The sequence below is a fragment of the Panthera uncia genome, chromosome X (genome assembly GCF_023721935.1).
Source record: "Panthera uncia isolate 11264 chromosome X, Puncia_PCG_1.0, whole genome shotgun sequence".
Lineage (NCBI taxonomy): Eukaryota > Metazoa > Chordata > Mammalia > Carnivora > Felidae > Panthera > Panthera uncia.
In genome coordinates, this window is record NC_064817.1 from 102,959,972 (window position 1) to 102,985,552 (window position 25,581).

Below are 25,581 nucleotides of genomic sequence, written 5' to 3' on the forward strand. Positions count from 1 at the left end.
GGGCTTTACTCTGGATTGGATGCTGTCAAGAGGCATGACTAACCCGAGGATCAGGTACCTTACTAAATAAATTTTATCCTAAACAAATACTTAAAAATGTTTTTAATGTTTATTTTTATTTTTGAGAGGAAGTACAAGTGGGGGGGCAGAGAGAGAGGGGGACAGGATCTGAAGCAGGCCTTGCGCTGACAGCAGTGAGCCCGATGCGGGGCTCGAACTCACAAACCGTGAGATCATGACCTCAGCCAAAGTTAAACACTCAACTGAGCCACCCATGCGCCCCAGCAAATACTTTTTTTTAAAAGTTTATTTATTTTGAGAGAGAGAGAAAGAGCACAAGCAGTGAAGGGGCAGAGAGGAGGAGAGACAATCCCAAGCAGGCTTCGCACCATCAGCACAGAGCCTGATGTGAGACTCAAACTCACGAACTGTGAGATTGTGACCTGAGTTGAGATCAAGAGTTGGACACTTAACCGACTGAGCCACCCAGACGCCTCCTAAATAAATTTTATCCTATAGGAGGGCAGACTAGAGTGAGGCTAAAGCTGTAATTGGCAAGGAAGCAGCAATCACTCACATTAGCCAGTGTGTGGGTGGGTAGGTGTTGGTCATTTCTGTGGTTTGGGCAAGGTTCATGTTTTTGTCTGAATTCACACATGATTATGAAGTGCTCTTGTTTTTGTCTCCATCCACCATGCTCAGAGTGGCCTTGTATGATGCTAACGTCTTGTGAATCTGTTTACATTTAACAGAATACAGAGGCCTAATGGTGAGAGCCAGGCCGGTTGTAACAGGTTATAACACCACCGCCCAGCCCACAGTCCCAGGCTGGCCTCCGGATTGTCAGGGGCTGCATTTCTCTTTCTCAAAATGTCCATTTTGAGATGATCCCTGTTTTCCAACAAGAGCTTGGCAGTCCGGTATCTAAATATTTAGACCCTCCCTGTACTCTGACCCAGTCACACCCATCTGTAGAACCAGCCAGGCAAGAGAACGTCATCACTGGCTTGGGCTGTGTGTCGATGTGTGTGGTTTTGTGTACATGTGTCTGTGCCCGCCAGAAATTCCCTGATAAGTTGGGAAAGAGGCCAGAGGCGGTCCTACTTCACCTCTGGGCCCAGCAGGACTTCCCCTCTGCCCAGGGAGCGAGTTGCTGGGATTGAGTCTCAACAATCTCCAGGGAAGTGAGGGTGCCCAGCTTTAGGTAGGGTCAGGGAGGGACAGAGGGGATAATGCAGCAGCCAAACTTTAGAGGAGCGGGAAAGGGAAGGGGGTAGTGGTGGAAGGGAGGGGAGAGTTCTTTTGTATAAATGGGTCTCTAGAGAAGCTGCTGATTTTCCTTCAAGGAAGCAGCCTGCAGTAGGTCACTGTGGATCCCCACACCCATCCCTTTCTGCTTTAAGCCTCTTGTCTCCAAAACGGGCCCCGTTGATTAGAACGACAAAAAAGTCACATATGTTGACCTCATCCTCCACCAAGAGGCCTACTCTGACCCCTTTCCAGTTAGACGCTCTTCCTTCACTCAGGTCCATCTCTCCACCTGAAGTATGAGGATACCTCCTGAGGGCCTTACAGGTGGCCAGGCAAAGGCCAGTGCCACCACTATGTGATGCCGAGGTGCCATCGGATAGCATTGCAAAATGGCAAAGTGAAACTGAGGCCAAGAGGATGGGCTCCAAATGTCCAGGGTTTTGTCAGAGCCCCAACCCTTCTTTGTGGGGCATGACTAGCCCTGTACCAAATGGTGTTGTGGCCCAGTGACTCACAGGCCAGCTGTCCAGGGCCAGAACTCCACTGGTACCGCTCATCTATATGGTTAGAAATAGATCTCTTCAATCCTTGGGGGCCTGAACAGATCAAATGCATCCCGGGTTATGTGGCAAGTCTCGGCAGCAGGTGAAGTGATGGGCATCTGATAACCTGGATCACAGAGAACAGGGGTTACAAGGCAGAGGGTCATTTTTGCAGGAAGCCCTGTTATCTAGTGTCATCCAACCAAGCAACCAAAAACTTGTTCAAGACTCTGCCAGGGTTTTGGGGGATGGGGCACGCTGTCCTCATTTTGAGAAAAAAAAAAGTCTCTGTTCTGGGACAGCTTACTATCAATTCAGGGAGTGAACTAATAATGCAGAGAATGACTTAACAATCAAGTTCAAAGGTAGAAGGTGCAATTGGAGTTCAGAGATGAAATCATGCATGGGCACTAATCCAACTTGTACCACGTTACCAAGGTGCGATTTCATTTGGGACTTGAGAGGTGAGCAGGATTGGATAAGTAAAAGGGAATGGGGATGACATTCCAGATGTGAAAAGCATGAAAAAAAGTTTAAAGGTCGCAAGAAACCAGACGTGTACGTGTGCCCGCATACATGTGTATGCTGCAGGAGAGGAGGCTGGATGGGGCACTGTGGGCTGAGCTTCAGGAACACTATGGAAGACTTTGGACTTGATCCGATTAGTGACAAGGAGTCATTTTATTCTTCAACTGGGGGGTGGAGGTGGGGCTAGGAGGACCAAGTTACGCTTTAGGAAGTGATCTAGCAGCAGTAGTTGACTAAGGATGGTTGCTCTGAGTGACCTCCCTTCTTGGTGTGTCTATATACTTTTGTGTCTTTCTATGGACACATCTCCCCGTATTATACTTCTGTGCTCATGTGCCTGCCTTCCTCACTGACACCAGGAGTTCCTGAAGCAGCCAGGTTTTTTCCATCTTCCTATTCTGACATGTACCTGACTCACAGTAGGCACTCAACTACTGCCTGGCTAGATGAATAAATCATTTCATTTTACTTAACTGAATTACAATGACATTCCATATAAGGATAACAACTGTCAAAAAAAATTAAGACTAAACTTCACAGAACACTAAAAAAAGATACATCACAATTTGATCTTAAAAAAATATTTTTTAATGTTTTTATTTATTTTTGAGACAGAGAGAGACAGAGCATGAGCAGGGGAGGAGCAAAGAGACAGGGAGATACAGAATCTGAAGCAGGCTCTAGGCTCTGAGCTGTCAGCACAGAGCCCGATGCGGGGCTCGAACTCACAGACTGTGAGATCATGACCTGAGCTGAAGTCGGATGCCCAACTGACTGAGCCACCCAGGAGCCCCACAATTTGATCCTTTTAAAAATGATTTGTGAAATGCTTTAGGATCTTAGAACTACCACCATCTTTGTAGTAGCAATTATTACTGTATAATAAGTCCTATTTCATAGGATGCTAGATAAGTTTCCTACATATGGATTTGGATATGCTATGCATCAATCAGATAGTATTTCACTAAACCTGTATACATATGGTAAGAACCTGTCCGAGTGCAGCTAATTCTTTTTTTTTAAAGATTTTAAGTCATCTCTACACCCAATGTGGGGCTCGAACTCACAGCCCTGAGATCAAGAGTTGCACACTCCACCAAATGAGCCAGCCAGGTGCCCCAGTAGTGCAGCTAATTCTTAAAGTGGACATTCATCCTGTTCTAGTGTTTGGAAAGGAATTTGTTGTAGCTGCAAATCTCTTTAAGCAAACCCAATATTGAAAAAAATCCAGGCTGGTAATAATTTTCTTTTTACAAAAATATTCATAACAGGACTCTTATAAGTAGTAAAAATTTCTTCTTAATTAAAATAAGATTTGGGGCACCTGGATGGCTCAGCCGTCCAAGTTCGGCTCAGGTCATGATCTCATGGCTCGTGAGTTTAAGCCCCGCATCAGGCTCTGTGCTGACAGCTCAGAGCCTTGAGCCTGCTTCGGATTCTATGTCTTCCTTTCTCTCTGCTCCTCCCTTGCTCACGCTCTGTCTCTCTCTCCTACAAAAATAAATAAACATTAAAAAAAATAAGATTTGATTAAAAAAATGTTTTTAACGTTTATTTATTATTAAGAGAAAGACACAGAGCATGAGCAGGGGAGGGGCAGAGAGAGGGGGAGACACAGAATCTGAAGCAGGCTCCAGCCTCTGAGCTGTCAGCACAGAGCCCAACGTGGGGCTTGAACTCACAAACCATGAGATCATGACCTGAGCCGAAGTCGGTTGCTCAACTGACTGAGCCACCCAGGCGCCCCAAGATTTTTTTTTTTTTTATAAGTAACCTGTATGCCCAACATAGGGCTTGAACTCACGATCCCGAGATCAGGAGTCATATGCTTCACCCATTGAGCCAGCCAGGCACCCCAAGATTTGATTTTGAAAAGTTAACTAATTGAAATGTAAAAAAATGAGTTGATTTATGAAACTCTGACTTCTGTCCCCAGGAAAGTGAGATGTTGTCTATAAGCCTGTTTTAGGTAAAAAGGGTTAGGAGAGAGCAGATTTCTAGTTTGGGGGACAGTGCATGGAGGAGTTGAGAGATGGAGTTCAGAGATCACGATCCCTCAAGGAGTCAGTCTCCAGGTTTAGCCATGAAGCGCCAGGTCTCTGAACCCGTTTCTTTTGCAGTAAGTGACCTTGCTGGCCCCTGCAGGACCAATCCAATTCTGAGCAGGACAACAGGAATCATTCTGGGTAAATCAGAGTCTATTCCACATGTTTATGTGTTCGCTCACTCAACAATGGATGGGGCAAGAGACACATTCAGGGAACTGAAAAAAGCTGAGAGCGTGGAGCAGGGAACAGGAGGCTGAGGAAAATCACACACTTGGTCGTAGCTCCAGTGCGCTTGCTCGCTAACATGCTCAGCTTTCCTCCCCTCACCCACCTGCTCCCTTTCAAACAGAAAAGAATTGAATTTAGAAGAATCAGGTTTTATTTAGTTATGTGAACATTAAGAATTTGTCTACATGGCTGAAATATTCACAAAAGATTTTACCATTCACACTCATACACACAGAGGAAGTCTGCTGAATAAAAAATGCTCATCCAAACTGCTGTCAGGGACAGCAAAGTGCTTGCCTATTCCACTGTGGGGGGCTTCAGTCTTCATGAATGTTGAACAGTTTGGCTACTTCATTGAGATCTTCGTGTTGCTCACCATCCTTAATGATCTGAGGGAGAGAGTAACAATGGGTCACTAACTCACGTCATGTGCACTCAGGCGGGCCCGCACAATGGGGGCAGCCCAGGCCAGCCCCCACATCACACTGGGAGAGGGCTGTGGGAACCGCTTTCTGTTAACCCCAAATGAGCGGGTAACAGCTCCCAGGCCACCCAGCCAAGTCCTGAGTGAAAAAGAAACGCTCCTGAGGCAAGGCTACACCTTTGTTCTGCTCAGGCTCAGTCTGACCCAGGTGGACAATGCACAGCAAGGCACCTTGATGGAGTCCCAAGTGCGTTTTCTGGTCCACACTGCCCATCTTCCTCTAGGAGCTCTGACAGGTACCCACCTTCCTTGCTATTGGCATTCGGTTGAAGATGTTCCACAGCACGATCCCCACCACTACTTTGTCCCTGAGGTAGAAGATGACACCTTTGCCGTAGTCCTCCCCTTCAGCTGGGGCCTGGGGGACTGTGGGACTGCCGGCAGGAACAGCGATTTCTGAGGCCTCAGACTCTGTCTCACTCTCCGATCGGATACCAGTCCCTGTGGCCAACCCACATGACAGACAAAATCAAAACAAAACAAAGTCAGTTATGAACTTAGGAAATTCTAGAAGGCAAGCATCTTTTGACACCTGCTTCATTCAAGCTGCTTCTAGATGATTTGTTTTTCTATGCCCCCTTAGTGAACACTGACTTCTCCAGATCCTCTCCTTTGACAAAGCTAACAAAAGGTCTTCCTTGCCAGCTCCAGGGCACTGGGTCAGTCTAACCCCAAACTTCCCTCCCTTACTATCTCATTTTAAATTTATGCTATGGATATTTCCTGGTATCTAGATTTCTTCACACTGCAGAAGACTTGCCCTTGCCCTCTGAGAAACATTCTAGAGCTGCACAGTCCAGTATCGTAGCCACTAGCCACAAACAGCTATTCTAATTAAAATTAATTAGATAAAATTAAATAAATAAAAGTTAATTAAAGCTTAATTTATTTTAACCAAAATTAATTTTATTTTTTTGATGTTTATTTACTTTTGAGAGAGAGAGAGAGAGAGAGAGAGAGCGAGCGAGGCGGGGGCGGGGGGAGACACAGAATCTGAAGCAGGCTCCAGGCTCTGAGCTGTCAGCACAGAGCCCAACGTGGGGCTCAAACTCACGAACCGGGAGATCATGACCTGAGCCGAAGTCACACACTGAACCAATTGAGCCACCCAGGCGCCCCTAACCAAAATTAAATAAAATGTGAAATTGAGTTCCTCATTTGCACTAGTCAAATTTCAAGTGCTAAATAGCCACATGCAGCTAGTGCCTAATGTACTGGACACAGCAGAAATAGAACACTGCCATTATAGCAGAAAGGTCTATTGGGCAGTACTGCTAGAGGCACTCTGGCCAAAGCAGGAAAGGACACTTTAATATGGAAAAACCACAGTGGAGGTGTTTCCTTCTGGGGAGGAAGTGTGTTGTCCTCTGAGAACAACCAGTTTCCAAATAATACTGCCCAGTGCACAGAGTGGTGATCTGAAGTTTATAAGTCCCTGAGTCCCTCTCCTGGATCCACTTCCCTGGAGGGCTGAATGAAGGAGCGGGTGGATGTTATCACTTGGATTGTACAGAAAAAGGACCTACGTGTCCCTATGATGTCTTGCTCTCTCCTTAAAGAGCAACCTGTTTTTGAAATGCCTCTAACAAGAGGACACAAAGGTTAAATAACTTAAGCCAGGGTCATGGAAGGCAGAGAGAATAGGTCTAAGAGTTAATGAGAGTTGTGTGTGGGAGAGAAGTTCATTCCACGAGAGATGCCTCCCATCTAAAGAAAACCTGGCAGTAAGACCTGACAGATGGAATTACAGGCAGCTCAAGAATTACTCAGCCCAGTTCTTCACCACCCAGGGTCCGTGGAAGATAGTAGGTCCTAAACTACGGTTCTCAGGCCTAAACTAAGGTTCTTTGGATTAGTAGGAAGCTAATAATAATAATAATAATAATAATAATAATAATCTTTAAAAAGTTCAGGTTTTCTTCATCACACAGGGCTTCCTATCCCCTAGAGGCAAACTGAACAAGAGTTGCTGAGCCAGCCACTGTCCAGAGTCCAGGACAGATACCCACAACATCTGAGTCTACGCTTTGACCAGGAGACCTGATTTTGCCAGCTCTCAGACCACAAAAGTGTGAGAACTTCGGGTATGGTTTATTTTAAAGCACAACATGAAGAAAGGCTTTCACTGACAGTGCCCTCTGGTCAATACAGAAACTCCTTATTCAGGAGAATTTGGACCACTGCTGCTCAACACTCTTGCAAGAGAAGTAGTTGGGCTTCCTTACCTGACTGCTCTGTGGCAGATTTTGGGTTGTCTTGTGCAGTTGCTTTTGCAAACACACCAACTGTGGGCAAACTACTATCCACAAGACCAATAGCTTCGTAGCCAACATCGGGGCCCAAATCACTCCTAAGGAAAGAGAGACAAGAGGGTGTTTTGTCAAGGGGCTGCAAAGAATGACACAACGGCGTATTTTTTCTAAGACACCGCACTTTGGTTCGTGCCAACCAGAGAACTTGGTAGGTGCAACAAGAGAAACGCCAAACTGATCTGTCCACTTGCTAGAGCATCTGGGGTTATCCCAAACCAGTTTTTATTTCCCTTAGGAAGCCATTATACATATCACATATCCATACAATGATCTACACTTTGCTAAATTTATCTATGCTTTTACCCCTTACCATACTTGATGAGTGATGGGTTCTTTGAGTTTACTATTCACTACCTTCCTTTAACTCATCCTAAAACTGCCTTTTTGAAGCTTTAAGGAGTACTCCGTATTTCTAGAATTCAGAATCTGAGATATTTTACAGCTTCATCAACTCACGGTATTTCCTCTGAGCCTTCATTTTATCAAGGCTGCAATGCCTCCATCCACTTGGGTCATTTTAATTGTCTCTCTTGGAAACTTTTCCTATCATTATCATACCCTGCTCTTAGTATGTCAGGAACTTCAGAGAGTGTTTGAGGCACAGATACACCATGGTTTTGTAAATCATGGAGGCTACTCATGGTTTTGTTTCTGGTGCTCTACAGTTTGCCATCATTTAATTAATTAATGTTTGAGTATAGCTGACACCCATGTTATGTTAGTTTCAGGTGTAAAACTTAGTGATTATGCCATGCTCACCACAAGCAGAGCTATACCTGTCCCCACACAACACTATTAGAATATCATTGACTATATTCCCTTTGTTCTGCTTTTTATTCCCATGTTGTCATCTTCCTGACCATAGAAGCTCAATGAACTGGTGTCTTCGGGGATTGGATTGGTCCACAATGACCTCCTGGATTGTGTTCCTGAGACCTAACTGATACTTGTATAGCTATGGACTATTTTTTTTCTTAACCGCATTATCTTACATGTGTTGACCCTGAAATCCATCTGTTATGTTTTTACTGCCCACTCACAAAACTGTGTGTGATTGTCCTAAAATGTACTCTCACCAGCTGAGAATTTCCCCAACAGAAATTGTTTAGAGGTTCTGGAAACCTTGAAGTTTTTTATGTATTCCATCTTTCAAAGGAACAAGATGAGAGTGTGCCAAGTAAGGCCAGTCCCAGTACTCAGGAATGTCCACTGCTAACTTTTTGCTATCCAGAGAACTGCCTACCTATGTCTGACTTTGAATTGCTGATCTTAAGGGTTACATATGAGTGGGCTGCCTTTTTTTTTTTTTTGCTTAAAGTAATCTCTACACCCAGTGTAGGGCTCCAACTCACAGCCCCGAGATCAAGAGTCGCATGTTCCACTGACTGAGCCAGCCAGGTGCCCCTGGGCTGCCTTTTTTGTCAGTACATTGGGCTCAGCAAAGAACAAATAAAAATATACTGCCATCTATAGCTAAGAGCTCAAACTCTGACCTATTTTACCAGAAGTGCTGATGCCCTCTCCACTCATTCTCCTAGTCTAACTTATGCCAGGTGGGGCCTTTTACTGGAACACTGCTTGGGTGTAAAATACATGGAAATGAGATGGAAAGTTTTCCCCCTCTGTATTAAGCTAACTGGCCCACATGGAAACCAAACTGTAACTGTGGTTTCAGTAATTCTGTGTTCTAATAAGTTGAATCCACAAGGTACAAAAAACTATTACCAGAACATTGACTGATGCCAGTATGGCTTAGCAGCTCCAGTCATATTTTCTCCGGCCAATCTTCCACTCACAACAGCATGATCATGGTGCTCTACCCGCCTCCTACCCAACTTTATATCGTAGAAGCATGCGGCATCTCCTGCCTTTGGAGACAAATACATTACATGAGCACACGATAAAAAAGCAAATTGAAGACAGAACATACTTTTGGGGGCTCAATAAAACCTTGTGCTGTTACCTAATGTTTTCCATTTATAGGCCAGAATCACACCTACACTATTAAAAAAAAAAACAGTTGAGATTCCATTTTTAAAAAAGTATTCTAGGCTTAAAAAAAAAAAAACCAAATCAAAAAACGAATCTGTGCTTCCACAAAGCTAACCTAAATCTTCTATGCTCCAGCTCACACTGATTTCTTTTCTTATTCTGCCCTTAGCAGAGACCAAATATTTAATAGCCATGGTTTGCAGAATATGCTTTCCTATGCCTGGAAACCAGTTTTTAGGTGTGACTGCCTCTTACCTAGAAATCTTTTCCAAGGTAAGATTTTATTTTGGTCATGCGGCCTCAGTTCCTTCATTCACCAAATATTTCCGGAGAACTTATTCCTGTACAAAGCATTATCCTGTCTGGGTGGCTGAGACAGACCCAAGCCACACTTTGCTCACAAGGAGGGTGTCACCTAGTTGAAGATGCAGCATCGCCCCTCACCACAGCATGGTGGAAATGAGTGTGGTACCAGGTGAGAGGTACAGACTGAGTGAGCTCAGTGTTCCAAGCAGAGAGAGGGCCTCCGGCTGGAAGTGAACAAGGCCACCTTCACTCAACATGTGGCACGTGAGTGCTCTAACCCTTTGTTCATCTTTGTGGCTATTCAGACTCCCCCAAAGCAACCTAAAAATCCAACATGTGAGCAATGGTGAAGTGGATGATGAAATCCACTTGGTGGACTATTATATAGTCATTAGACTGCAGATTATGAAGCAACGTGGAAGATACGTTAGAAGGGAAAGTGAAAAAGAGGAGAATACAAGTGTTCATATAAAGCACACTCACCATGACCATCTACAACAAAGGAAAAAAATCTGATGCACAAGAAAATGAAGGGAAGGAAATACACCAAAATACTGGTGCTTGCTATAGGTGATTTTCCCACCTTCCCCCTTCTTGTCTGTGTCTTCCATATTGAGTGCAGATTGCTTTTATAACAGTTTTTAAAAATCCAGTACACTTTATCTTTAAGAAAAAAAAGCTTTAAGGGAAAAACACCCTTCAAAGTTCCCATGTCCTTAGTTGCAGAGTCCATAATCAAACACAATACACTCGTAATGATCTAACAATGGGGAAATTACCTCATGGTTTCTACACACTATAGTCTTGTTTGTGTCATAACAGATTTTTTTAAGACAGCTAAAAATAGTGCTCAAGGATAATGAAAATGGAGTAATCTTCCTTTCCAAAATGTTATAAAGCTGCCTCATCCTCCATTCCCTGGACTCACGTTCGGGCAAAGGGAACAGAAGATCAATGTGAAAGCTGGGCATGAGCACATCTGGGTAATGCTGATGGCTGCAGCCAACTGGAGAATGGGAAGAACTGTCTTTCTGCAGGCATGTACACTGTTCATTTCCTTTTCCACCGGCTTGTGGCATGAGGCCATACCTGATCTCCTAAGTCAAGTAGTTACATTCCTGTTCTTTACCCTGGGCTTTACACCCCGGCTCTGTTCAGGTAAGAAAGTTCGGTGAGCTTCTGCACACTGCCAGGCAGACCTGCTCACAGGCTGGGGACAAGGAACCATGCCTGCTCGTGCTGTAGCACACTTACCACCCAGATGTTAGAGCGTGCTTGGAGCTCTGCATTTACCCGGAAGCCACCAAAATCAGAGTCTATCTCTAGTCCACCAGTCTTGGCCAACTCAACATTGGGCTCCAGGCCCACAGCTGCCACTATGTGGTCAGTTTCTACCTGAGGAAAAAAAGAAATACTTCAGCCAATTACCACGGTTTCCATGTATGCCTATGGACATAGCAACTGCACATTGTTCTACTCAGAACTGGAGACTTAAAAAAAAAAATCACTGGTTAACTTAGGTAACTCTGGTAAATAGATTTAAACTTCTACTTCATAAAGTTCCCTTAAACACAAATAAACCCCACATTATCAGAACAGAAATCTGCCACCCTTGTGAGGTCTCAAAAATCTGTTACAGACAGGAGGGAGCTATGGGAAAATGGCTCACAGGTGTCTACTCTGGCTCTCATCATTCTTATTTATTTTTTATTTAAAAAAATTTTTTTTAACATTTATTTATTTTTGAGACAGAGAGAGAGCATGAACGGGGGAGGGTCAGAGAGAGAGGGAGACACAGAATCTGAAACAGGCTCCAGGCTCTGAGCAGTCAGCACAGAGCCCGACGCGGGGCTCCAACTCACGGACCGTGAGATCGTGACCTGAGCCGAAGTCAGACGCTTAACCGACTGAGCCACCCAGGCGCCCTATTTTTTTTTTATTTTTAAAAAGGCCTCTTTTTTAAAGTTTATTTATTTATTTTGAGAGAGATTGTGTGTGCACGCAAGCAGGGGAGGGGCAGAGAGAGGGAGAGACAGAATCCCAAGCAGGCTCCACGTTGTCAGCACAGAGCTCAACATGGGATTTGAACTCACAAAGTATGTCATCATGAGCAGAGCCATGATCAAGAGTTGGAGGCTTAACGGACTGAGCCACCCAGGCACCCCTCATCATTCTTATGTTAATGGATGGAAAGTTCATTCAGAAAACTATGACAGGTGAATGGTGGCTGCCCCGAAAACTACTGCTATCAAATGAAGGAGTAAGAATAAGGAAAGGCAGGGGGCAGAGCTGGAAGATCTGGCAGCCCATCTTCCCCTCCTTACCTTCCTGCCGTCTTTCAACTTGATGAGCAACTTGCCACCGCTGACTCCAACTGACTGCACAATAGCATTGGGAAGCACCTTAACCCCCTCTGTGAAGGCAAATGAGACCTGAGGCTGAGTCTGTGAGCGTACCACCTTCACGACAAGTAGAGAAGATGACTAAAGCATCTGCTATCATAAAACCGGTAATCATCAGTATGCAGGCAGCCTTGGAGACCCCACACCCACAGTTCACTTTCAGTACTTCCAGAAATTTGGTGCATCAGATTCAGAACACCTACGTGAACTTGGATGACTGGAGAATGGTGGAAATACTTCATCTGTCAGGTGATATGGTGTATGGCAAGGGGGTTCCCAAAGAAGCTAACTTTGCTTTAGGCCTAACTCAAAGGAAAGAGTAGCAGCATATGGAAGGAGTCTCCCTACCTCGTCTGACTTTTTCCATGGTCCAGTTGCTGAGGTATTCAGGGAGGATCTTTCCCATGTTTCCTTTCTCAGGGAAGAGTTGAATTACTTCTGTACCCAAAGCTCGAGCTGGGAAGAAGAAACAGAGTGTATAGTGGGAGGTGAAAGCCAATCCTGGAAAGACTGGAAGAGAAGTAAAGGAGCAGCAGGTAGCCATTCACTATATGCCGGGCAATGCTGCGACCCAGGCCAGAGCTCCTATCTGTGGGTCACTGGGGCACGAGGGCACTGACAAGGCAAATATAACAGGTGCCAGAACTGCCATCCCTGGATTCATCTATAAGTGAATTAAGTGCACTTACACCCAGGCATCACCTCAGACTTACACAGGTGCCTTACGACCTCTCAACAGTAAGCACCCTCCTGAGAAAGATGCCCTGATTTCACAGAGCTGAAAACTAACATTAAGAAAAACGGTTGCAATGAAACATTCAAACTGGAACACACAGATCTATCCAACTGGGAACCATTGTGTGTCTGAAGACTGACTTTTACAGGGAATAGCAGTTCAAATATACATATGATTCTGTAGTCTATATTGCACTTACCATCTTAATAACTCACTTTCCTTAATATTTTGTTTCAAAGGAGTCCTGGCTTAGAGGCTAGAGGAAGGGAAGGAAAGCAGTTCTGCTCAGTTGCTCAAATGACAGCTTTTTGTTCACTAAGGGATTCCTCATGAGAACTAAGCTCAGTGCTTAGCTTTACACCATATAAATCTTTTTTTTTAAGTAAACCTTACCCCCAACATGGGGCTTGAACTCATACCCCAAGATCAAGAGGTGCATGCTCTACTGACTAAGGCAGCCAGGTGCCCCTTACCATATAAATCTTAATCAAACTCTTTCTACTGATCCTGGAAAATGCATCCCTGGAATTTGTGAGAGCCCCAAAAAGCATAGGATATAAGACCAGAGAGAGAAAATCGAGGTCACTGCCTAGTACTCACCCTTTCTGCCAAGAGCGCAGGCTAGTTCGCTACCAAGGAAGCCTCCACCGATTATTGTTATTGAGTTGACTTCCCGGGAAATCTTCTCTAAAGTTCTAAAGTCTCCAATCTGCAGGATCATACCAGTTTAGTCCACTGATTTTCCAAAGAGGTATAGGATGATAATACTGAGAAGAATTTTCTGCTAAATCTTTGATAATAGTAATTTGCATATAAAATCTTCTTCTTGTATAAAGTGGCTCAATTATAGGCTCTGTTATTTTTATTTTTTTAATGTTTTATTTTATTTTTGAGAGACAGAGAGAGACAGAACACGAGCAGGGGAGGGGCAGATAGAGGGAGACACAGAAACCAAAGCAGGCTCCAGGCTCTGAGCTGTCAGTACAGAGCCTGACGCAAGGCTCGAACCCACGAACCATTAGATCATGATCTGAGCCAAAGTTGGATGGTTAACTGACTGAGCCACCCAGGCACCCCACCTCTGTTATTTTTTTTTTTGTTTGTTTTGTTTGTTTGTTTATTTAGAGAATGCACGTTCGCTAGCGGGGGAGGAGCAGAGAGAGAGGAGAGAGAAAATCCCAAGCAGGCTTTTGCCTATCTATCTATCCATCTATCCATCTATCTATCTATTTAGAGAATGCATGCACATTAGCCGGGGAGGAGCAGAGAGAGAGGAGAGAGAAAATCCCAAGCAGACTCTTTGCCTGAGCCCCACATAGGGCGTGAACTCACGAACTGTGAGATTATTACCTGAGCCGAAACCCAAGAGTTAGTCTCTTAACCAACTGAGCCACTCAGGTGGCCCAAGCCTCTGATATTGATATAAATTTCTTTCTCCATTGTAACATTCTTTCTAGTGTCAGTAGTTTTCAACTGGGGGCAGTCTTGCCCTCTCTCCCTCTGTGGACATTTGGAAATTTCTGGAGACATTTTTGGGTGTCAAAACTTGGTGTGAAGAGGTGCTACTTGCAGCTAGTGGGGAGAGGCCAGGGATGCTGCTACATATCCTACATGCACAGGCCAGCCCCTTACAACAAACAATTATCCAGCCTCAAATGTCCATAGTGCCAAAGGCTGATTAACCTTATTCTATCAAGAATTTAAAGGATGATACACATCTTTTCAAATACCCGTAAGAGTGGCTGGAAAATTTCAGCTGTTTTCATGAGTAAAGCAGTGTTAAGAAAAAAAGCCCCCACTTCCTTTTTCACTTAGGTATTCTTTTTTTTTTTAAACGTTTTGTTTATTTTTGAGAGAGGCAGAGACAGAGTGCAAGTGGGGGAGGGGCAGAGAGAGAGAGAGAGAGAGAGAGAGAGAGAGAGAGAGGGAGGGAGAGAGTTAGTCAGTCACAGAATCTGAGGTAGGCTCCAGGCTCCAAGCTATCAGCACAGAGCCTGATGCGGGGCTCGAACTCTCAAACAATGAGATCATGACCTGAGCCGAAGTCGGACGCCTAACCGACAGAGCCACCCAGGTGCCCCTTCACTTAGGTATTCTTAAGTTTTCTCCTCAAAGTCTCCACGGTAGCATTTATAATGCAAAATGCCAAGAGGCTATAAGGAGTTCCAGTGTATCAGGAAAAAAACAACTATGGAAGGGCAATCAGAAGGAACCATAGCAAGTAATCAAAAACAGTAAATGTATTCTTCACCTAGGAGTAGAAAACCCTTGAGTGAGGTATTTGAGGTGCAGAGAGAGGAAGTGACTTGTTCAAGGCCAGATAACAAGTCTGTAGAAGAGCGATAAATAGGAACTCACGTCCCCTGATTCCTGGATGGTTGCTTGGGGACCACAAGCTTATGCTACCTCTTCAAAAACCAACACAACCAAAGCACTACAGAAGTTACCTTTCTGAAAAGTGTTGTTCTACTCTTCACCTCTGCTCCAGCCCTATCAATAGCAGACAGACTTCTTGGAGTGCCTCCTAGAAATAGAAGAAGGAAAACCCTTTAGCCCAACAAGCTGGAGCTAGTCCAGAAAATCCCCTCACAAAGGTGGTGCTGTGGTGTTCTCTACCAGGGCCACCTCAGCATTCACAGGGCATGAAGGCTGTTTCCCTTCACCTCACCTCTCTCCCGGCAGGCTTCTGTCAATTTTCTTCGACAAGCCATTTGAGAGTCTCTCTACAAAGAGTCTGCCCTCTCCAGTGATGGCCACAAGGCCTCAGTTTTTGCTTCTCCAATCCCTTCTAGGGCGTTCACCAGAAAGCATGCTTTGTTTAAGGGACAGCTTTGATCTCCCCTTTTGATTTCTGATTGGTAGTGGCCATGAGGCTGTATCATTTTCAGGGCACAGGGCAGAGAGCAGAGGGCAAGGGTTAACAGGGAGAGCAGGGAAAAAAAAGGCCACTCTCTTCAATACCCATCCATGCCCTTACTGGAAGTGACAGCAAGGATAATTTGGCAGGGCTACTGATCAGATGCCTGTAGTTAGCTGGGCTTTGCACCAAGAGAAGAGGACCACTTCAGAGATACTGGGTTTGGTTTTCTTAAGATTAAGTCATGTCTTCTATACTAAAACTCGAATGAGCTGTACCAGGGACAAACTCCCTGTCCAGAAACACTCACCTGTTGCAAGCAAGCACTTTTCATAGGTTATTTGAGAGCCATCATTAAGTTTCACCATGTTGCCTCTCACATCCAGCTGCACTACCTGGTACATACACAGAAAGGAGAAATGCATTAGCTTAAAACAGTTTTTTATTGAGACATAATTCACACAACATAAAATTTACCACTTTAAAGTGTACAATTTGGTGGTTTTTAGTATATTCACAAGGTTGTGCAGCCATCACCACTATAATTATAGCTCATTTCCATTACCCCAAAAAGGAACCCTGTACCTTTTAGCCATCAGTCTAGTGAGAAGAATTAGTTCTTGACCTAAGGTGATGCTTAAGAAACCATTTATTTATATTTTTTTATAATTTTTTTATGTTTATTTATTTTTGGGAGATAGAGAGAGCGGGGGAGGGGCATAGAGAGAGGGAGACACAGAATCTGAAGCAGGCTCCAGGCTCTGAGCTGTCAGCACAGAGCCCGACATGGGACTCGAACCCACAAAGCGCAGGATCATGACCTGGGCCGAAGTCAGACACTCAACCGATTGAGCCAGCCAGGTGCCCCAAGAAACCATTTCTAAGTAATCACTGGCACCACAGTTTCTGGTATCCAGCCTCTTCAAGTGGTCACAGTTGCTTTTTTTTTTTTTTTAAGATTTTTTAATTTACTGTTTATTTTTAAGAGAGAGAAAGTGTGTGTGTGTGTGTGTGTGTGTGTGTGTGTGTGTGCACGCGGGGGTTGGGGGAGAGAGAAAGAGGAAAAAGGGTGAGAGAATCCAAAGTGGGCTACACACTGATAACAGAGGGCCCAGTGCGGGGCTTGAACCCATGGACCATGAGATCATGACTTGCATCGAAGTCGGACACTTAACTCACTGAACCACCCAGGTGCCCCGAGTGGTCATAGTCTTACGCAACTAACATTAAAACAAATCCTTACAGTCCCCACAGTCCCTGCACAATTTGTGGAAATGGAGAACAGAGACAGACTTTTCTATTTGGCTTTTTGGAAACCTTCTTCGTTAACAATGCTCCTACATTCTCAACATTTTTACAAGATTTTGTCCAACTTCTATCCTTCACTAAAACTCAGCTCTCCCGCCAAGGATACCTCACACGTACAGACTGCTTATTCACCCACACTCCTCATCACACCCAGGGCAGGTATTGGCTGCTGCTGCTGCTGCTGCAGCTGCTTCCAGATTCTTGTACCCTCATGCTGCACCAGCCTGTATCCTACCAATCACTGCTATCCAGCCACCTCCCGGTCACTCCTCATTCACTGAAGTGGTTGGAATCTGGCTCATCCTTTTCCTGTGAGCCACATCCAGAATCCTATATCTTAAAGCTCTACTTCTACCTTGAATATCCCACTTTTTGGTCACAAATTTCCATTCTTCCAGCTTTTTCTCAGGCCCACTGTCATCTATATATGCTTTTAATTTTCTCTGCTTACCCAGTGGGCTAATCCATTCCAACTAATCTGGGCTCATGGTAGGTCACCCAAACTGTTCTCTTGCTACCACCTCTAATTTCCTTGAACCCTAATCCTTACGGTGAAGAGCTTGACATCTGTAGTCAGAGAGACTAGAGACCCAGTCTCTGCTCCCCTCCTTACTAGCTGTGAGGCCATTCATTCAAGACACATTTACTAAGCACCTACTATGTCAGGGACCATGCTAAGTGTTCGGGACACAATGGTGAGAAAAAGTTACCTTCCCCGCCTCCAGAGTCCAGTAGCCAAGGCAGACAATTTAACAAACACTACATTCAAGAGTGAGAAATGCTCTGATAAAGGTTGTACAGGTAGCTCTAGAGACATGTGACACATGCCTTCAGTCGAGCTTTCTGGAGGCAATGATGTAAACTGTGACTGGTTGGGTAAGTAGCTGCTTTAGACACTTCCGGTTTGTCCTTGGGTAAGCTCTCTCTTCAATACAGCCCCAGTAAGTCAGTGACTCAACTGGCACACTGCTCAGTCTCAGATAACCAACCACCTGGTATCCTAGTTTACTGCAAAAACAAGTGAAGCTATAGGATATGATCTTGCTCAGGTTCCCATAAGGCTTCTCACCTCCCAACCCCCAAATAAAAACTTTACGTCCTTCCTTCTAGCTTCTGGGATGAGGTGTCCTTTCTGAGATGTTTCTGTGCCTGACCCCCACCCCCTGTTAGTTACCACACACTCCTGTCCTTCTCTGCTGACATCTTAGGCCTTTGGCCCATTCACACGCTTAGGTCTGTCCCATCCTCAGAGCCCCACCTCTGACTCTATGTCCTTCTCCAGGGCCTGTCCAATTGCAGTCTCCATTTTCTCATTTACATTTTGAATTTGTACAATTTGTACATTTGTAATTTACAATTACATTACTTTATCCTCTTTTCGAACTTCATGATGACATCTGAACCACTGAGTCTGTGGCTCATCTTACAGTTCTTTTCCTACCAGATCCCTCTGCTGCAAGGAGGAAGGTCAATAACATCCTCCTCCTTTTTTTTTTTAAAGTTTATTTATTTGAGAGCTAGAGAGCACCTGCTGGGGAGGGGCGGAGAGAGAGGATCCCAAGCAGGCTCCACGCTGTCAGTGAAGAGCCTGATATTGGGTTTGAACCCACAAAATGTGAGATTACAACCTGAGCCAAAATCCAAAGAGTTGGATGCTTAACTGAATGACCCACCCAGGCACCCCCACATCCTCCTTCTTGAAACTCTCTCCAGTCTCACTTGGCACCTGTCCTGGGCTCTCCTCCTTTAACTTCTTTCCTACTTTCCTTTGGGGGCTCTTCTTCAGTCTGCCTCCTCAAAGCTGGATTCCCCAGGGTTCCATCCCTGCCGCATTCCCCTTCTGACTGCAAAGTTCTCCACAGGAGGCCTCACCCACTCTCATGGTTTCAACCCCTACACATACGTGGATGATACCTGAATCCCTATCCAAGCCCAGACCCCTCTTCTGGTGTCACAGTCACATATCCAACTGCCCATGGACATCTCTACACTTATACGCCATTTCATCCGTAACAGTCCAAAACTAAATTTTCCTTCCCCCTTAAACTAGGTCTTCCTTTTGTAACATCTCTCTCAGCTGGGGGTAACAACCACCTACCACACAAGCTGGAAATCAGAAAGTCATCTCTGCCTCTTCCCTCTCCCTCACGGCCCACCTTCAGTCTATCGCCACGCCCTATCAAGGCTGCCTTCTAAGCAGGTCTCAGTCTGCCTCCCACTCCCCATCACCTCTCTATCAGGAAGCTATAGCCAAAAAAAAAAAAAAAGGCAAGCTCTAAAATGGTGTTATTAAGAGCGTGGGCTCTGCAGTCAGACTGATCTGGGTTCAAATTCTGTAATCCACTACTTATTAGCTGTATGATCTTGGGCAAGTTGGTTGACCTCTTTTTAATCTCAATTTCTTTCTCTATAAAATGGCCAACAATACTACCTACCTGAGAAGATTATTATGACAAAATGAGACAATACCTGTAAAGCATTTTAAAATTGTGCTTACTGCTGCTGCTGCTGCTTCTTCATCATCACCACTACACCATCACTACCATTATTGCCTTAATTTGGGTTCCTATCATCTCTTGCCTGGATTATTGCAATAGTCTTCAAAATGTTCTACTTCTAGTCTTGTCCCTCTGGAATCCATCCTTCTCATAGCCAATACAGTGATTACTTAAAATTCAATCTGTTTTATGTCCTTGTCTAAAACTTAACAGCCCCCCAATGCCCACAGGAAAAAGCTCAAGTTTTTATACAACAGAGCCGTCCATGATTGGGCCCCTGTGTGACTTCTCAGTGTCATTTCCTGCTGTTCTTTAACTTATACTTTCTGCTCTATTAGTAGCTGGCTGCTTGTTTCACTGCACCAAACGTGCTGTTTCATACCCTTGTGTCTTTGCTTATGCTGTGTTTTACTTGAATTCTTTTCACTTACCACTAATCTAGTGTATCCCTCTTCATTCCATAAAATCTCCCATTCTATAAGAGCTCCTCCTCCAGGAAGCCTTCCCTGAAACCATCACTATACAGGGCATGCTTCCTAGTAATTCCCAAAACACATTATGCCTATCTTTCTTACTCCACATCTATGTGTTACAATCATCTGTTCATGTTTCTGCCTAAATACTGTTAGCCCCTGGAGGTCAGGGCCTGTGTGCTATTTACACACAGAGGGTACTTAATACATACATTACATCTCGTTAATAGCTTATCCATAAACCTATTTCCACCTCCGCTGCCTATGGCTCCTTATAGAAAAGTGGGCTTATCCCTATCAAAGGTCAATGCCACCACCTGTGCTCTGGATCCCATCTACTCTGGGCTTTGCTCCTTCTGATAACCCTTTCCTCTCTACTGTAACACTGTCATTAGTTTATAAACATACCCTAGTACCCCCACATTAACAAAAATGAAACATAGCACAAAAAAACCCTAAAACCCTCCCTGGACCTCACAAATGCCCTCCAATAACTGCTCCCATTACTTAGGCACTCACCTTTGTAAAGTCTAACAATATTTCCCATGTGGATGTAACCTCTAAATTATCTTACTATCTTGAATAATATACATTTGTCAGTCTCTTGTCATCAGTAATCCCAAGGAAATGTTAGTGTGGAAAAACTATGTTTAGTTTCTATGTTTAGTTGGGATGCTACTCTAGGCTTTGAGATTAGTGTTTTCCCCAGGAAGAAACACTAAGCAGTGAAGACTGGCAATATTAAACCTAAAATGACTTGATCCTTTTTTGATGAACTACAATGGCAGGAGAGACGTAAATGGTCGTGGGAATACAGGTCACCATACTTGCCGCCCACATGGAACTTGACAGGGGAAGCAGCATGTTAGCTCACCTTCTTCCCAGTGAGGACAGCCACGCCACCATTCTCAATGTGAGGCAGGTCCTGAGCAGAGACATAGAAAGAAGGTGGCTGGAAATAAATGCTGTACAAAGAGGAAGGGAGAAAATGTTATAAGCATCCGGAACTGCTATCAACTTCCCCCATAGCCTTAGTAAAATTGTTCTCATCATGAAAAACTTTCAGGAACATTTTCCAGAGTAAGTTTCCAAGACCACTAAATCTTAGTTGTGTCTTATACAGAGATATTTTATTTTTTAAGTTTGTTTGTGTGTTTATTTATTTAGAGAGCACGAGCAGGGAAGGAGCAGAGAGAGAGGGAGAGAGAATCCCAAACAGGCTCCGCGCTGTTAGCACAGAGCTGGACATGGGGCTCAAACTCACAAACCATGAGATTACGACCTGAGCCAAAATCAAGAGTCAGACGCTTAACCAACTGAGCCACCCAAGCACCCAGTACACAGATGTATTTGAGGACAGCAGTTCTCAACTGGGTGCAATTCTGCCCCCTCAAGGACACTTGGCAATGTCTAGAGGCATTTTTGGCTGTAACAGCTTAGGGGGAGGGATGCTTTTGGTATCCAGTGGGAGATGCCAGGGATACTATTAAACATCTTATAATGCACCAGCCCCCACAGCAAAGAATTATCAAGACCTAAATGCCAATTATCCAGACTTTAGCCAGTAGGCTGAGAAACCCTGCTCTGGATTTAGGCTCATTTCAAAATTAGAACAGGAAGACCACCCAAGGAGCTGGTATTCACACATCCACGCAAATAAGTTGTCTAGAATGGCTGGTCAATGGACAGCTACATCTAGCTCCTGAGAGGATTTTGCCTCAAATAGCAGACATTAGCTATGAGATACTAATCAAGGGGTGGCTAATATAACTGACAGCACGCATCTTGCTTGAGAACAGAACATGATAATGGGGGTGAGGGAGGTAGGTAGATTTGTAAAATTTAGTCTAGTATCAACACAAACACTAATGAGAAAAACATTGGAACCCCAAAGCAGTACTGGAATCAAGAGATCCATGGAGTCCCTTAGAAGGAAAAGGCTTCAGGACCTGTATTTCCAAGTCTTTCATGCAAACATTTTAATAAAGAGGTTCTTCCTTATGGCATTCCCACAATTCTGAAACCCTGCTACGGCATCAAAGAAAATGCCATAGAACAGTGTCTTTCTTTTACTCTTCTGGGAGACACCTAGGGAAGTGTCATGTAAGGAGGGACAACAGTGGCCAAGCCGATCTTCACTGTAGAAGTCTAACAGAAAGGTCCCGGAGATAGGAGCAGTAGTACTTCAGAGGCCAACACTACAGCTTTACTTGCTGGCAGATCTGATGACAGAATCCAGGCCTCCTGCCACTGTATCCTGTTGCCTCTGAGCTGTGCCAAGCGTGTACCACATCAGACTCCGCTGTGTGGCCATGTCGTCTCTCCTATGTGCTGCACACGGCTCTGTGCAAAATCCTGACCCATTCCTTATGCTTAGCTGAAGTTGCTAGACAGGCCCATTTTACATAAGCGAACACACCTTCTCTCTTTTCCATTCCACTGTCTGAATCGCAACGTCTTTGTGACATTTGGATCATCTGAAAACCACAGCTCTTTTGAAAGAGGAGGTCGCATGTATGGCAGCTCTGGATCTTCAGACACAATCAGTACCTTTAGGTATAAAATAATAATACTTATCAGAGCCAGGTCATTTAAGAGGCAGATGTCAACGTGTTCACACGGGCTAAGGGCCTGCGGACCACACCCTCCATGCCAAGCAAGACTGTGCGCCTCACCCTGGCCCCCGGATCCCGAGCCCGGATGGATCTGGCCGCAGCAAAGGCAGCAGTGCCTCCTCCGATGAGAAGGAACGGAACATGACTTGGTACCCTGACTTGAGGAACTGGTTCTCCTTCTGGAGCTGCAGACAACAGACCAGACAGGGTTAATTTTCTGGAAATCTCAGATGAGTCCTTGCCACTATTAAAAAAGAAAATCAGCTTGCACTTGTCTCAACCCTTTATGTGAGGCTAGCAAAATGCTGTACCTATGTTAATCTTGACAAACATCACAGCCACCTGATGGGACAGGAAAAACAAGTATATCTTTCATTTCATAAGTGAAAAATAGCCCCTGAAGAGGTGACTGATTTGGCCAATGTTGTTCATTCATTAAGTCTGTCGGAACTAGAACCTAGCTTAAATGTCTAGCTATTGGAAATATGTTAGAAAGCTTCTGAGGCACCTGGATGGCTCCGTTGGTTGGGCGTCTGACTTTGGCTCAGGTCATGATCTCATGGCTCCTGAGTTCAAGCTCCGCATTGTCAGCTGTGCTGACAGCTCAGTGCCTGCAGCCTGCTTTGGATTCTGTGTCTCCCTTTCTCTCTGCCCCTCCCCTGCTCGTGTTCTGTCTCTCAAAAATCAATACATTTAAAAAAATTTTAAAAAAAGAAAGCTTCTGCTCTTTCCATTCACTTCCTACTGACCAACAAGAAATATCAAGTTCAGGGGCGCCTGGGTGGCTCAGTCAGTTGAGCATCCGACTTCGGCTCAGGTCATGATCTCACAGTTCATGGGTTCGAGCCCCCCATCAAGCTCTGTGCTGACTGCTTGCTCAGAGCCTGGAGCCTGCTTCAAATTCTGTGTCTCCTTCTCTCTCTGCCCCTCCCCTGCTCACGCTTTGTCTCACTCTGTTTCTCAAAAATAAATAAATGTAAAAAAATTTAAAAAAGAAGAAATATCAAGTTCAGTTTCAGCTTTTGTTAGCAATAAAGGGGGGGAAACTCAGCAGGCCAATTGGGAATTATTATACAGTGTTCAGGAATAAGGAGGTGTTGCTGAAGAAAGTGATGCAAATCGCCCACCCAGAGTTGTAGGACTTATTAAAGGATTAAAACATTCCTCTCTGAAAACTCAAGCCAGTCATGGGGATGGAACTGATTGCTAGGGCTATGTGTTATAGCGAAACAAATGTATCTTTTAACAAATAGAAAACTCCAAAGACTCTAACGGGGAACAAAACAGACCAAAAGAATTTCCTCATCAAAAAAAAAGGCTTTCATGTCTTTTCCAAAAATTTTCCTCACCAAGCTTGCCTTTGTAATTTAAAGCTTGCCTTTTAAGAGTCCAATATAAAGAAAAATAACCAACCAACATAATCATCATTAATAACTATTCTCAAACCCAAATTCCAGTCAAATACTTTAATAAATTACTCCCATGTCTGGGGTAATTCCATAGTTTTTAGAATCTTACCATCTCATAGCATCGTCCTGTCTATAAGACATCTGCAAAGCACAACACCCAAACTGTTTTTAACTTGCCCTTCACATACTGAGCCTCAAATGATACTCACCAGGTGATGTGGCCATTTTCTGTTTCTCTTCTGGTGTTAGCCCTAACCCTGACATTCTTTCATTATATCTTTTTTGGTCATCTTTTATAGTCTTGTAGGCCTGCAGATCCAAACATGGAGAAAATTTATTTTATCATAAAGTCAGCTCACACTGTAAGTAATATCAGTATCTTTCAATTAAATGAGAAGCTTTTGTCTACATGAAGTTAAGTTCTTCTATGTTAACATCATTAAGGCAAAATTACTTTCTCAAGAAAAAAAAAACTGAGTATGTACACACTGGCCTAGAAAGACTACAGGTAAGCAGATGAAAATGTTCCATTTTCAAATTTCCTTAGGCTCTGGGGTGCCTGGGTGGCTCAGTTTGTTGAGCATCTGGCTTTTGACTTCAGCTCAGGTCATGATCTCACAGTTCATGGGTTCAAGCCCTGCATCAGGCTCTACACTGGCAGTGTTGAGCCTGCTTGGGATTCTTTCTCTCTCTCTCTCTCTGCCCCTCCTCTCTCTCTCTCTCTCTCTCTCTCTCACACACACACACACACACACACTCTCTCTCTCTCTCTCTCTCTCTCTCTCAAAATAAATTTAAAAAAATTTCCTTAGGCTCTATGTAAAGAATTTTCCTTATATTTAAGTCTGAAGGTACAGCTAAAGAAAAAAAGAAAATCATTTTATACTAGAAGAATAAAATGCTAAACTTTATAAAAGGGGTTTTGGACCATGCTGGATACTAGTTGTGAAACCAAGCTATACGGTTTTGGGTACGAAGTTGGGACATTAAGTTTTCCAGGTAGATGTCCCAAGTTTTTCTGGGTACTCAGATAATGCCCTGAAACATGACTCCCTGTATCCTAGTCTTCTAGAGTAACTAATCTTTCCCTCAATGGTCTCTCCTTTTTTTGACACTCAGATATTTACCAAGGGTGAAACACCCTGCTTAATCACCTATTTCAAATATACTATCTTTTCTAGCTGTTCAACTTGAAAAAGAGTCCCTTAACATTATGACTAGATTTTTTTTTAATACAGCATCAGAGTTTGTTGGAGATGTTTTTTTTTAATTGGCAAGAATGATTTATTTTAATTACAACACTTTTGTTCTTTTGTACTCCACAGGCTCAACAAGACAGAAATTTAAGTGATTTATGTCAACTGAAATCCTAGGTTATTAATTAATTGGAGGAGAAAGTAAGGGCAATCAGAAGAAGTGTCATAAGACATGTCCTAAGAATATTTCTATGAGCCCCTTTACAGAGCAGCCCATTAGGCAATGGGCTGTAATGAGGAATCTATACTCTGAGATCTGGGCTTAACATTCATTAGCCTGGGAACATCTAACATATGATATGAATGGGTTAGAAAATTAAGTACTGTATATTAAAA

At 44.0% G+C, this 25,581-nt stretch overlaps 1 protein-coding gene across 2 annotated transcripts in view; it reads right to left on the reverse strand.

The window, feature by feature from the left end:
* Positions 1 to 4,730: 4,730 nt before the first annotated feature.
* Positions 4,731 to 25,581, reverse strand: part of AIFM1 (apoptosis inducing factor mitochondria associated 1) — a 31,457-nt gene continuing 10,606 nt past the window's right edge. For both annotated transcript variants that reach the window (XM_049644280.1, XM_049644279.1), the window contains exons 3-16: positions 24,199 to 24,298; positions 22,641 to 22,765; positions 22,385 to 22,515; positions 20,840 to 20,930; positions 15,997 to 16,081; positions 15,277 to 15,353; positions 13,430 to 13,538; positions 12,442 to 12,549; positions 12,016 to 12,104; positions 10,946 to 11,086; positions 9,119 to 9,261; positions 7,307 to 7,431; positions 5,326 to 5,522; positions 4,731 to 4,986 (exon numbers count right to left, since the gene is read on the reverse strand). In XM_049644280.1, coding sequence (XP_049500237.1) covers positions 4,915 to 4,986; positions 5,326 to 5,522; positions 7,307 to 7,431; positions 9,119 to 9,261; positions 10,946 to 11,086; positions 12,016 to 12,104; positions 12,442 to 12,549; positions 13,430 to 13,538; positions 15,277 to 15,353; positions 15,997 to 16,081; positions 20,840 to 20,930; positions 22,385 to 22,515; positions 22,641 to 22,765; positions 24,199 to 24,298 — 1,593 coding nt within the window. In that variant the 3' untranslated portion in view covers positions 4,731 to 4,914. The remainder of the gene's footprint in view (positions 4,987 to 5,325; positions 5,523 to 7,306; positions 7,432 to 9,118; positions 9,262 to 10,945; positions 11,087 to 12,015; positions 12,105 to 12,441; positions 12,550 to 13,429; positions 13,539 to 15,276; positions 15,354 to 15,996; positions 16,082 to 20,839; positions 20,931 to 22,384; positions 22,516 to 22,640; positions 22,766 to 24,198; positions 24,299 to 25,581) is intronic.